The sequence below is a fragment of the Eleutherodactylus coqui genome, chromosome 1 (assembly GCF_035609145.1).
Source record: "Eleutherodactylus coqui strain aEleCoq1 chromosome 1, aEleCoq1.hap1, whole genome shotgun sequence".
NCBI lineage: Eukaryota > Metazoa > Chordata > Amphibia > Anura > Eleutherodactylidae > Eleutherodactylus > Eleutherodactylus coqui.
In genome coordinates this window covers 54,854,744-54,868,566 of record NC_089837.1, presented here as the reverse complement: position 1 = coordinate 54,868,566, position 13,823 = coordinate 54,854,744, and the positions used below count along the sequence as shown (strand labels likewise).

Below are 13,823 nucleotides of genomic sequence, written 5' to 3'. Positions count from 1 at the left end.
TCATAGCAAACAGTAGATCATCCCAGAACGTATCCAGTGTCTTTAGTAGGTTTGTAATGTAGCTCAGCCTCACTAATATTATCCATGAACATGGTGGCTTGTCTATTACATTATTAGAGGAGCCTGTGTGTTTGCGTTAACGGCATAGCTTGTTGTCTTTTGCGGATTTATATAGTGATGGTGTTTGGATGACTCAACTTGTTTACACAGTAGTGAAAAAACTTTTTTGTTTACGTGAGTTACAGTATTTTGGAGGGATACAAATTACGCTTACGAGCCGGGTGCTCCCCCCCCCCCCCCCTCTCTCAGCGCTGCTTCAATACATTATTTGGAGACCACCGATGTTATAAAAATTAAAAGCACATGTATCTGAGGCAGCAGAAAAATGCTTTTAATTGTTTAGTGCGGCTGGGAGGGTTTTGAAGTTCTGTGAGGCTGATTTGTGAATGATCTATTCAGTGAGATTTATTTGGCTTCATAACACGGATGTCACGTTATTACATCCTAACCTTTCTCCTGCTTGCCGATCCTTTCTATCTGATGAATTCAGCAGTGTCTGTCACTCATTTTCCTTCAGCAACACAGAATTGTAGATGGGGGCAGATATTCCATACAAGTTTAACCATCGCTGTATGGTATATGTGCGGGCATGTGTCTATAAGCTAGAGAAGTAATCCGTACTATTGGAAATGGGGTGTTATCAGCTGGCTTTAGGATATGCGGTTTTACAGTTTTGTAGAATATACTTTTTGCAAATTTTTTTTATTTTTTTTATTTTTTAGCATTTTTAATCATTCTCTTTCAATTTTGTAAGGTTTGCATGTGTTGCAGTAAAATTGAAAATCAAACTTCTGTACTTTTTTGTACTTTTTTTTTCTTTTTCCCAGAGATGCTAGATACTGCACTGCTTTCTTTTACAGAGGGACTTAATACAACAGATGTTGTTTCCCATATAAATTGTAGATTACAGATTTATTCATTCTATATGAATTACAAAATTTCCTGTCACTATTTATTAGTAATTTTTTAGATTATACAGATTTAACAGAACATGCAATCCGACACCAAGGTTCATAATTGTTCCATCTGCTGGGACCCATACTGTGAGGATATATATCTTGTTTGGGTTACTCTGGCAGTTAAAAAATGTGAAAGCTAGTGATTTAATATTTTGATTTCCTGTTTAAATGTACTTAAATTCCACAGAAATCTAACCATTCCAGCCTTGGCTTTTCTTCCCTGAATGTTATCTTATACGCAACCTGTGAAGTGCGGTTCTCGACTTATTTGTCAACCTATTTTATTATTCTTCCTGAATGTCCCACAATCCATGTGCTGCCCTATCAATCATTGTACTGGAGGGGTGTGTAAGGGGGAATTGGGTAGAGGCGTAACTATCGACAATACACACATATACAAACCCTATGAGTGTGTGTGTGTATATACATACAGTGAAACCTATTGATTTGAGATGACCACCTAAATTTGCATTGACAAGTGGTCTTTTACGAGGGTGGTCTTCTCAAAAAAAATTGGCCAGTATGCATAATACATGCTGGAACTGAAAATCTGTGATAAGATATCTGATAAGGGTCGATGGACTTCTTCTCAAAGAGCTGGTCTTCTGCAGACTTCTCATTATGTATTTACTATGTATAATATATAGTGCGTGTATGTGTGGATGGATGGATGGAGATGGATATGGTTCATCCTCAAACAGTGAAAAGATAAGCAACTATGATGATTTTAGATGGACACCTGGATGCATGGGTACATATCAGATAAAGATGTAGATATAATGTATTTTAGATACTTAGGTAGATACACATTAGAAAGAAGGTAGCTAGATTGGCAGACCTAAAAGTTCGGAGATACATGGATATTGCGAGATGTATAGGTATTCCATAAATGGAGAGATATAGGACGGATGCACGGTAGATAGGAAAGACATTTGAGCTCTGTTGGACAGAAAGCTAGAGATCACTGATAAGAATGATGATGGGTAGATCGTTAGATACTGTGTGATTAGAGCCATCTCTGCATTACATATTAGCATGTCCTACTCTGGATTAATTGTATAACAAACCCAGTTTTAGGAATTGCCCTTTAATTATTTCATTGTTGTACTGAGCAGTTTATAAAGTTCTACTCTGTATGCCCGGATTAATTTACAAAATGCCTAAGTGACACATTTGATTTAAAAAAAAAAAAAATTCACCTTTTTATAATGGTTGTACCAAAAAAATTTTTTTTAATTAATTAATTTTTTTTAATGTTTCTTGCCACGCGTTGGTGAGCCATCATGCTAGTCCGAATGTTGTAATGTACAAGATGCTATATGTAGATACACAAAGAGTACACTTATACACACATCTATAGTCAATGGAAGGCATGCTTCACCGGCTAATCTTTTCGCACATGCTTAAAACCTTCTGCCCAGGCCTAGATGTGAGCAGGTTCCATGTAAATTGTGGCTGTAGACAAACATGCCTGATCCATCAGATACAATCTCCTTTTCAGAAGTAGGCCCAACAATTAGTCCAATTGCCATAAGGAAAATAAACTCAAGTCTCAGATTTAAAAGGCCTGACAGGCAGGAAAAATATACACCGGTCAGAGCGGGAAGTTACACTTTCATCTCACAAGTGGCCTTGTTTGAAGCCACTAATCTTTGAGTTCACACAAGACCGAACAATTTGTAAGGGTTTAGGACGGAGTCTCGGAGGGGAAAATATCCATACAGTGCGTGTGCCTATATAACACGTCTGTATGGATGATTAATTTCTTCCGTCACATTTATATGACCAACAGCTAATATGTAGATAAAGAATGTGTATGTGTCGTATATCTAATCTATCATATCACAGGATTAGTCATTTATTTAGTGCAGCTCCTGTGGATGGTTAAAAGTCACTTACAGATTTGTCATTCCACAGGAAAACCCCCTATCTGCTTAGTGACCCCCTAGCAGGGGGAATTAATCCGGCATCTCTGCATGTTAGGATCATTTTAGCCAGCTGAATTTGCCTTAATCTCTTGTGGAAGTCGAAGAAAAATAAGAAGAAACTATCCCTCTACATGTAAACAGTGGGATCATGTGGTCTGGCTACCTTCTATGCAGTGATTCATTTAGGATACTTTTCTAACTTTTTTTTCTTTTTCTTCCCTCTGACTGGATGGCTACACATGTTACAAAATTTGATATAGAATTACGAACATTTATTTTCTAATACAGGGAATAGATTTCTGTCAATCAACCTCAGCCTTGTTTTTTTTTTTCTTTTTTCAGTTTTTCAAAAAATATCATTTTAAAAAAAACAAACTGAACACTATCAACTAATGGGAGGAATTTTATTCTCAAGAAGTCTAAAAATAATGAGAAGTTCTGCCCACAGGGGCTTCGGACGCCATTGTGAATTGTAGCTGATGGCAGACCTTGACTTGTACAGAATATTTAAATGTGCTTGTAGGCAACCAATTGAAAAGCAGTGTAGTAGGAGGGCTGAGAAGTCTCCGCAGCGCTAGGCATTTATCTCACAAGGTAATAGTCGCATCACAGGTTTCTGATTTGTATCTAGTTAAAAAAATAAATAAATCTTGTTTGCAAAATCATCCAAGTGGATTATCATGGAGTGGATTCAGAAAATGCTGTAAGTTTTTGCTCATCGGCCATGTCACTTTGTCGGGGCGAGTCCCATGGAATAAATATAGATGCGTCCTGGTGAAGATATGCGATGTTCGGTGCACGGACGGAGAACTATGAGGTTGCTACTGGCTTAGACTTGTGGTTCCACAGATAGTGTGTGTGTGTGTCTTTTTTTTTTCTTTTGATGATATGTATAGATTGATGTATAGATTGATGTATATAGATAATCTAAATAGACGAAGTGCATAATGCAAGCAGATATAGATATATAGATATTGTACATGAGTAGATGTAATATTTGTATAGACAATTGCAGATGTGTCAGTTGTAAAAACTGATATGGGTGGGTGTGTAATCAGGGGAACAAGTACACCCCTTCCAGGGAGATAAGCGATGGCTAGAGATTGTATGAGATGGGTAGATAGTAGATGGATGTGGTGATAGAGTGATATATGGAAAGATATGAGATTGATAAATATTGGATAGATATTAAATAGAAAAGACAATGAAAGAATAGATATTCTATGGATAAATGAGATGGATAGAAACCGAGATATTAGCTATATGATGGAAAGAAGGATAGATATGCCATACGATAGAAGGATAGATATTGGATAGACATAATTAATAGATGACTAGAAGGAATAATATTGAATATGGAGATAGGATAAACATGAGCTCGACAGATATTAAATGGTTAATTATGAGATGGATAGAATGATAGATATATTAAATGGATAGATATTAGATCCATATGCAGATGATAGATATTAAATGGTTAATAATAAGATGGATAGAATGCTAGATATATGAGATGGATAGATATTAAGTTTCATATGCAGATAATAGATAGAATAGATATTAAATGGTTAATTATGAGATGGATAGAATGATAGATATATTAGATGGATATGGAGAGAAAAAGTGGATGGAGAGATATGGGATAGATATTGAGTATAGAGATAGGATAGATATAAGATAGTTAGGCGGCTGAATGGATGGATGGATATGAAGGGATTAGATAGATGGATGTATAATGTATATGAATAGATAATCTGTTGTAGTATATATTTATTCCTGAGCTGTGTGCTATGGGATTTGCAGATGTGTGTATGTTCTAGATAGAAGACTTGCAGATATGTATATTTTGAACATGTGTGCTACAGAATGTGCCTTATTGCTAAGTACCTCCCGTCCCACGGAGTCATTGGATATATGTATGTCATGGATATGTGTGGGGCTTGCAGCTTCACTGTTTCTTGCAGACATCTGTGTTTACTGTCCTGGGAAGGAAGGTGACTTGGCAGCGACTAGCTGCAGCTACTGGTAGAGGGATTGCTGCCTGCGTCCCTCGTGCTGTAGGTACATGGGATGTATGGGGGGCAGCAGGTTTTACGTACAGCTATGCACTGCAGGCTCTGACTTTATAAGTGGTCTTGCCAAATAGCAGCTCAGCTCACAGTGCATCAAATCTAGTGATGTGTTTTAGGGCCTCTGCGGTTAAGTCCTATTTTTACTAATTTCCTTTAAACAGTGGGGTTCCTGGAAATAGGACGGGAATTAAAGTGAGCTGCTTGCTGAAATGATTAGGTGACTTAATAGACTCTGCTCTGAGCAGAACTCTGCCCTCATGCATTAAAACAGCTTTCCAGGTGGTTTACCTGGCAGATTTCTTCCAGCGCAGCTCTTGGCATCATCAGCTTTTTTTTTGTGCAACAGGTACGTGAAAATGATTGAACTACCTATATGTACTAAAAGGGTGGGATTGTGTGCATGTGTGTAGCTAGTATATATATGTGTGTCTGTCATTGTCGCTGACATCTTCGTCATGTGTCCTTGGGTGCAGCGGGTGCAACGCTACCTGCAAAACTACGGCCTGTAGTTTTTTTGGGTTTTTTTTTATACTAAATCCCTTATCCCCACCGCTCACCACCATTATTATATACCTCCAACCTGCTTATAAACTGCAATGCATGAAAGATCAGATCAGGTACTTACCCCAAAAGAAGTTTTGCTGACATGGTGTCACAGAACTGAATAGACTGTTCGACGCCATAGCCGACCCGTGCCGTCTCCAACTTGGTGCCCAGCAGGTGCCTTGTGTATTTTTGTACGTCCCGATTGTAAAATCCCTTTGAAGCTTCAAACTGCAAATACAGATTTGTGGTCATGCAAGATAGTGGAACGGTAATACTGGCAAGTCACAGACCAGACAAGAATACAGCGAGCCTTTCTCCACATTACACATTAACCCTAAGTCCCACGCTTGACCCAAAAAAATGACAAGACTATTATTACTACATAGAATGTGGTTTAAGAGCACTTACTGACAATGATGGTCTTGAAGACTGGTAGTGACCTGCGGAGATTAACCATTTAAAAACCAGAGGCTCCGTGCTGTCCTCCTGGAGAAAGTTTTGCACCGCACTTGTGGTTCTGTGGTTGTTTGTGAGGCGAATGAAGCATTCACACAATCCAAAAAAGCAAAAGCTTTTAAAACTCCTTTTTTCTGCAAGCAATGTTACTGGAGAGGCAAAATCATGTGGTTGATGACATCAGAGTTCTCCAAGTGGGACAGCCTTCGTCTGTGGCTTTCTCTCTCGCTCCCTTTTTTTTATTTTGACAAAAGGATCGTGGTAAGGCCTTTCCTGGCATCCAGAAGGATATAGCTTTTTAATTTTTCTGACTCATGAGGAATTGGAGGGAGTACAAATTCAGCATGAACTCCAAACTGCTGTACAGCTAAAAAGCATATGGGACACAGAAACAATGTTCTGCAATATTCTGCTCAGGGCTTTACCCCCTCGTGCCATTTTTTTTTGTTCCCCCTCATTTTCTTCAGCGTTTATTATTGTCTCTAGGAAATTGAATCAAACTGGCACCACAGCCGAGTAATCATCCTGGACAGGAGCAGAGAGTTTTACTAGTAGAATAATACACATCTTTCTTTTTTTTTTTTGGGGGGGGGGGGGTCTACTGTGAACCAAGGTCTGCTTTGGATTTGCAAAAGTTGATTTTTGGTGTTTTTCTGTTCTTTTGCTTCTTGTCTTTCTGAACTTCAGAATCTGTAACTCATTGTAATTTTTATTTTTTTTTAACCTTTCATCTTCGTCTGGTTGCTAACTATTTAATTGGCTGTCACAAAAGTGCTAGCATCGATGTTCTTCTGCAGAGAGTAAATCATGTCTGTCTACGCCAGCTCTGATGCCCCTGCCGAGGGAAAAAAGATGACTTTCTGTACATTTGGAGAGACTGATCAGCAGCTCTGCAGAATAGTCCACTCACCTGTGAGTCTAACCTTGGAGTGATTACTAAGAGGGAGCGATCGGACACTTTCTTACTCTTTGTCCTATTAAGCCATTTTTAGAGGGGTCTGCAATAACACTTGGATGCATTCAACTTTTATAAAGTGACTGTCCAATCTGCAGCTCAAAACTTTTATGCAAGTCAGTGTCTACTGGGGCCGATTAGCTGCTATTTATACTCCTCAGATCTTGTTCCTTGGCTGCTGTTCCATCAGTGACTACAGTAAACCACAGTGTCTACAAGGAGTGTGCAGTATTTTGAGGCACACCCCCAGACCCATCATGGGTTGAAGGAGATCTACCTACTTTATTTTCATTGGTTCAGGCCGCTGGTCTCTCCCGATCTCACTGCATCACTGCTTCTTCTGATTGGCTGCCATGTGTACGCACAGATCTATCATAGGCTCAGCAGAGCATGGAAAAACCGCTTTTCTACCACAGCAAGGGCAGAATGATTATAAAGTACAGATTACTAAACTACCAGTGAGATTAAAAAAAAAGTTTCAGGTAATTGCCACACAGGTACTGCTTAGTAAGGAGGAGCCTGGAGGGTCGCTTTAAATTTATTATTTTTTTTAAATTTTTTGTGGGATTTGCAATCTGACATGAAATCTCAACCCAACTGGAGCAGCATTTCTGAGAGTGAAGGTACCCCAGTGATCAGCTAATTGTCATGCTTTCAGCTTCTCAAACCCTTTCTCATCAGCTTTTATTATGTGGTAGCTACTCATATGAACATGTGACCACGTTATATGTGGGTACATAAAGTCCTCTTTGCAGAAACTCTTGCCTATGTCTCATTAAGAGGGGCATTCAGCAAGCCCCCCTGGGTAATCAGCTAATGGATGGAAATCCTGAACAGAAATCAACTACTAATGACCTATCTAGAGGATAGATCGTCAGCTGAAAAAATACCCCTTAAGTCCAGAATACAGAGCCGAGATCAGGAAGCACAGAAATCAGAATAGTTAGGAACACGGGCAAAGCTCACAAACAAAAACTAACTTGGGCTTTGTCAAGATGTCTAATGGGACCAATTGCTTAGACATCCCCCATACAGGGAGGATGGTTAATATAACAAGACCTGTTTAGGGTATGCGCACTGAACCTTTAAGGAAGGGGGGTGGAGTGCGCACCCCGCAGTTAGACGTGACCTAGAGGTGAAACATGCACAACGTGCAGCACCCGAAGATGATTGCTCCTGATCACAGCTTCAGTGGCACGTGCCTAGGGGAGCCACAGCGGTGCACCGTGACACATGGCTCCTTTTTCTTCGCTTCGACATAGCCATCTGAGGGCTTGATTTTTGTGGGCAGAGTTATATTTTGCAATGCTACCATATAATATGCTGGAAGACTTGAAAACCTTTTTAAGTGGGGTAGAATGGAAAAAGCTGGAATTGTATGATTTTTGATGGCTCTTGTTTTTTACGACCTATACGGTGTGGCAGAAATGACATGCTAACGTTATTCTGTGACTTGGTGACAAATTCAGTATCGCTGTGATTGTACCATCTTCTAAACGCCATAGCCTTTTTTCTTTTTCCGTCGATGAGGTTGTAAGTGGACTCGTGTTTTGCGGGATAACCTGAAATTTCTATCTGTACAACATTTGGATCACTATGAATTTTTTTGGGATACGAGGATGACTAAAAAAGCGCAATTCTGACACCTGTATTTTTTTAATGCTGTTATTCACCATGCAGGATAGAAGTGTTAATTTTAATAGATCAGAATTTTTTTGGATACAGCGATACCAAATGGGTTTCTTTTACTTTTTATGTTAAAAATGAATGAAAGATTTTTTTTTAAAATAACTTATTTAATATTTTTATTTTTTGGAATGATTAAAAAAATTTTTTTTAAATTTCATACTTTATCGTGTATTACGAAGTTTTTTTGGACGCGTAATATGCGGTAACAAACTTCACATTTTGGTCACCGGTGTCTCAGACACAGCACGCAAAATGCGCAAGTGAAAAAAACACAACCTGTGCTATCTTAGTGCATATTATGCGTGCAAAGGTACTCGTAGACTGCCGTTTTACTGCAGAAGATGCAAGGGAACCACATTATATGTGTCAATTGAAATTTGCTAAATTATGGTAGGAAGAAGACCATCTTCTGAGGCTCCAACTTACAGTATTTTAGTTCTTTTTTTCGGTTACAGGAGAATGTGTGTGTTGTGAATGCATGTACTATATTACCAGGACAGATTTGCCTTAAAGGGAACCCTTCAGGTCCCTAATGTTTCCTGGGCTGCAGCACTACATTATAGTGACAGACACACCAATGTCAGCTGTCTGTCACTTACACAGGTCAATTCAGCAGCTTTGGAAAACTTACATTTCATAGTCTGAAGCACCCAGCAGGGAGTAGTCCAATGCTGCTCCTTAATATTCTCTGCTCCCCCTACTGCTGATTGACAGGTCTCTCCATATTACTGTGCACAAGGAGAATCCTGTCAATCAGCAGCAGGTGGGCAGGGAAGCAGTGACTATACGAATATTAATGAGCTGCATTGGACTTATGTCTGCCAGGCGCTGCAAACTTTGAAATTTAAGTTTTCCAAAACCGGTGAACTGATGTATATAAAGTGACAGACTGCTGAAATCAGTGCTTCTGTCACTATACTGTAGAGCCTGCAGCCAAGGCAGCGTTAGGGATCCAACAGATTACCTTTAAGTGGGGTTTTCTACCTAAATTTAGAAATATGCTTAAGGGCTCACTCAAGGCATATTAAGCCTATGTATTATGTATGTTTTTTTGACTTTTTATTTTTACATGCAGAATACACAGTTCAGATAAAATACGCATGTAACATCTCAATTTACTGTGTATTGTATGCACCAGTCTATGACAATGGGAAGTAATACCAAAATAGGGCATGCTGCTTTTTTTTTCCCCGCAAAAAAAAAAATAAATCGTCTGAATCAGCCAATGTAAATCAATAGGCTTTCATCATTACTAGAGATGAGCGAGCACGCTCGGTTAAGGCAGTTACTCAAGAAGAGCGATGCTCGCTCATCTCTAATCATTACGTATTGCGCTTTCAAAAAAAATCGCAGGCTAAATACGCTTGTGTGAGTGAGCCATGACAGACTGGTTGATGAAGAAGTCTACCAAACCACAAAATTCTTTTCAATAAGGGTTGTCAAGTACCATGTTCAAGGCAAGCAGTCTGTTTCCGACTACCCAGATCTAATGCTCAAGGAAAAATTGCCCCTGAACTGAAAGACCAGTAGGGTTAAAGTAATCTGGCAGAACTAAAGGGGCACATTTCACTTATTCCCATATTAACTGTATTTTTTGAAAAAAAAAAAAAATTTACATAGAGGATGTTATTAAAGTGACCCTCCGGTTTCAAGACTGAATTCTTGAACATGGGGAGGAGAGGGGTATACTATGAGCAGTTGTACTTCTCTGCCGCCCATCCAAACCAATAGTTTCAGACCCTTTCATTTTCTTAATTACCCAACGCACACTGTGCACTACTGTCTGATTTGCCATCACTGATCACATGAGCACCTTGGGCCAATTCGAAAGCATGTACTATGCGCTAGTAGTGTAGTACTACCAATGTACTGTGGAGATTAAGTAATCTGAAGATTGTGGTGGCCATGTTGGACACCCAAAAATGGGATCTGGAGATGGCAGACTGGAGTACCAGAAGAGGAATATATACCCCCTCCTCCCCTCTGGTCTCAAAGCAGAATTCTGTCATGAATCCAGAGGGTCACTTTAAGACTGTTGACGAAACTTTTCTTTTTTCGTTTTGAAGAATGCCGCATAATGAGATAATACCTTTTGAGTTGTCAATAACGGTGAGGAAGCTTAAGGGGTTCTCTGCTTTAAACAGCAGCTTTTTGCTGGAAGAGACGGCTGCAAATAAGCAGATCACAGGCTGCTCCGGTTCTGGGATTCCCAAGAATCAGCTTTACAAATTCCCTGCGTTCATATAGAGTAAAATGTGCACTACTTCCAAGATATGGATATTCAACAGAAGATATGAAATCGTAAGGCCTCCTGCACACGGGCAGACTATCATTGCGCCTTCGGATTCTTCAGCAAATCCAGCCCATAGCATTTTATGACAATACGCGATTTCTTGCCCACGATCGGAAAACGATTGCAATTTTCTGCTTGTGTGGGTGAAAACGCAGCATGCTGTGATTTTATGCAGGCTACACACAGCCGGTTTTCATTGAAGTCAATGGAAGCTGTCCATTCCGCGACCATTCTGCAATCATCATTGCAGAATAGTCATGGGAGCAGCGTCATCGCCATAATGATGGAGCGGCATCCTCTGCACTGCGCATGTGCATCAGCCGACACATCAGCAGCAGAGGAGAAGGCAGAAAGGTTTGCTGGTGTCACTGGCTCGAACTCTGCAGCAGAAATCCCGCATGCGGGGTCTGACCCTCTCCCGTGTGCAGGCGGCCTGAGAAGGGGCCTGGACGCATATATCTATATTACACTCAAGTTCAGCACTAAGAACCGATCAGGCTAATTTAGGGAACTCAAACAACCAATGAGGTTGAATCAGACAAGCCAAACAACCATTGAGATTGCTGGAATTGTGAATTAGAACCAATGAGGTTGCTGGAATTGCTCCATACTGCCGAACGTGAGTGTAATATAGATATATGCGGCCTGGAGGCCTTTCAGGAGAGTTATACTATTTAATATTACAGTCACTAATAACTTCAGAAGGGTTGTCCATCTACAGGGATTATTGCGATTGACAGTTCGCAGTTGGGAAGGAATTTTCCCTTAACTGGGAAAGATTGGCTTCTACCTCATTGGGTTATTTGGTTGTTTTTTTTTGCCTTCCTCTAGATCAGCATTGTGGAGTGGAAATAGGCTAAAGTGGATGGACATATGTTTTTGTTTTTTTTTTCGTTCTAACATACTATGTTACTAGGGTATTATAAATTACTTTTGTGATTAACCACTTGACGCAAGAGAAAATACAGGTATGCCCTCCGGCAGCAGGGTTGTACAAAGCTGTGGCTCACGAACTGAGCTTGCTCCATACATGGCAGGTGTCGGCTGATTTTACCAGTTGACATTCGGCCACAACGGCCACAATCAAACTCCAGTCGTAGCCATTAAAGGGGTTGTCCCGCGCCGAAACTGTTTTTTTTTTTTCAATAGCCCCCCCGTTCGGCGCGAGACAAACCCGATGCATGTGTTGAAAAAAAAAAACGGATAGTACTTACCCGAATCCCCGCGCTCCGGTGACTTCTTACCCACCTTGCGAAGATGGCCGCCGGGATCTTCACCCTCGGTGGACCGCAGGTCTTCTGTGCGGTCCATTGCCGATTCCAGCCTCCTGATTAGCTGGAATCGGCACACGTGACGGGGCGGAGCTACGAGGAGCAGCTCTCTAGCACGAGCAGCCCCATTCAACACGGAGAAGAACGGACTGTGCAAGCGCGTCTAATCGGGCGATTAGACGCTGAAAATTAGACGGCACCATGGAGACGGGGACGCTAGCAACGGAACAGGTAAGTGAATAACTTCTGTATGGCTCATAATTAATGCACGATGTACGTTACAAAGTGCATTAATATGGCCATACAGAAGTGTATACCCCAACTTTGTTTCGCGGGACAACCCCTTTAACCATTCAGCATGTGAGAGCGCCCTTATGGGGATGCTAAACTTATTTTATATTCTTTAAATTCTATTGTACATGAAGTCTACTTTTTTGTTCTCTTTTCTGAAATGTGGAATTTGATAAGTTGTTCTTTTTTTGGCACTTTGATTTTTTAAATGCAGCACAATGCGTTTTCCTGCTGAAAGAGTCCACTACCTTTAGGGAATGCTGCTACCATGAAGGGGGCGCTAGGTCTGTACGATTTTTTAGGTAGGTAGTACAAAGTGCTACCAAGAAAACAAGGTTTCCCAGCAGAACATTGCCCAGAGTGTCACACTGCCTTGGTTGGCTTGTCTTCTTCTCATAGGGCATCCTAGTGTCATCAGTTCTTCTGGTATGTGAAATACAAGCACCCAGGCATGACCCCATCACCAGTTCATTGGTTGCCCTTCTTTGGACCATTTTTGGGAGGTACTAACCACTACATGCGAGGATCACCCCATAAGACCTGCTGTTTTAGACATTCTCTGACCGTTTCGCCTAGACCTCACAATTTGGCCCTTGTCACCATTGTGCATTTTTTTCAAGACGCAACTGTGGGAATTTGCAGCCTTAAAAAAACACCCTTGGCCAAATCTGCACACTATTTTGTGCCTAACCAGGCCTGAGGAGGTGGTGCAGTAAATGGCAAATGGATTTTATCTCTAGTGTTGTTTTCATACCTATGTTGTGCTCTGCCCCTTCACACCATGCATTAGGCATAATCGAGTCTTAGTTTTGTCCGGTCTGTGCCTTTTAAGAATAAATATAATATAACTCTTTTTTTTTTTGTGGTGGGGTTAATTAAAAGGTTTCTATGCAATAATACTTCAACGTTTACCAATTGATTATTCACGATGGCTGTTGATTGTGCCAGCGCCCTTCCTTAAGTAGGCACAGTGGCTCACTCTTTACCGCTATGGTCTTGCGGTATTCGAGCCATGGAATTGGAGCTCTATTATGGTAACATTTGCATTGAGTTTACATGTTCTCCATGTTTGTATGGCTTTTTTTCCAAATCCAAAAACATATTGATGTCTTAAATGCCTTCAAATTAAATTGACCATAGAATGTGTCCATTAGGTTTTAGGTCCCACATGGAATTGTTGGTGCTCTACAGTGGAGAAGCATTCACACAGCATTTTTGTACCTGCTGTGGGATACAGTCTGGGAACTGAATCGCCGAATAGAACAAAAAAGACGCATTCACTGTTATTACTCAATCGGACACC

General features: G+C 40.4%; 2 protein-coding genes across 4 annotated transcripts in view; one reads left to right on the top strand and one right to left on the bottom strand.

The window, feature by feature from the left end:
- RUNX2 (RUNX family transcription factor 2) overlaps positions 1-6,101 on the bottom strand; it is a 155,394-nt gene extending 149,293 nt beyond the window's left edge. For both annotated transcript variants that reach the window (XM_066596231.1, XM_066596240.1), the window contains exons 1-2: positions 5,974-6,101; positions 5,645-5,793 (exon numbers count right to left, since the gene is read on the bottom strand). In XM_066596231.1, coding sequence (XP_066452328.1) covers positions 5,645-5,702 — 58 coding nt within the window. In that variant the 5' untranslated portion in view covers positions 5,703-5,793; positions 5,974-6,101. The remainder of the gene's footprint in view (positions 1-5,644; positions 5,794-5,973) is intronic.
- SUPT3H (SPT3 homolog, SAGA and STAGA complex component) overlaps positions 1-13,823 on the top strand; it is a 474,485-nt gene that overhangs the window by 39,989 nt on the left and 420,673 nt on the right. The gene's annotated exons all lie outside the window — the stretch shown is intronic.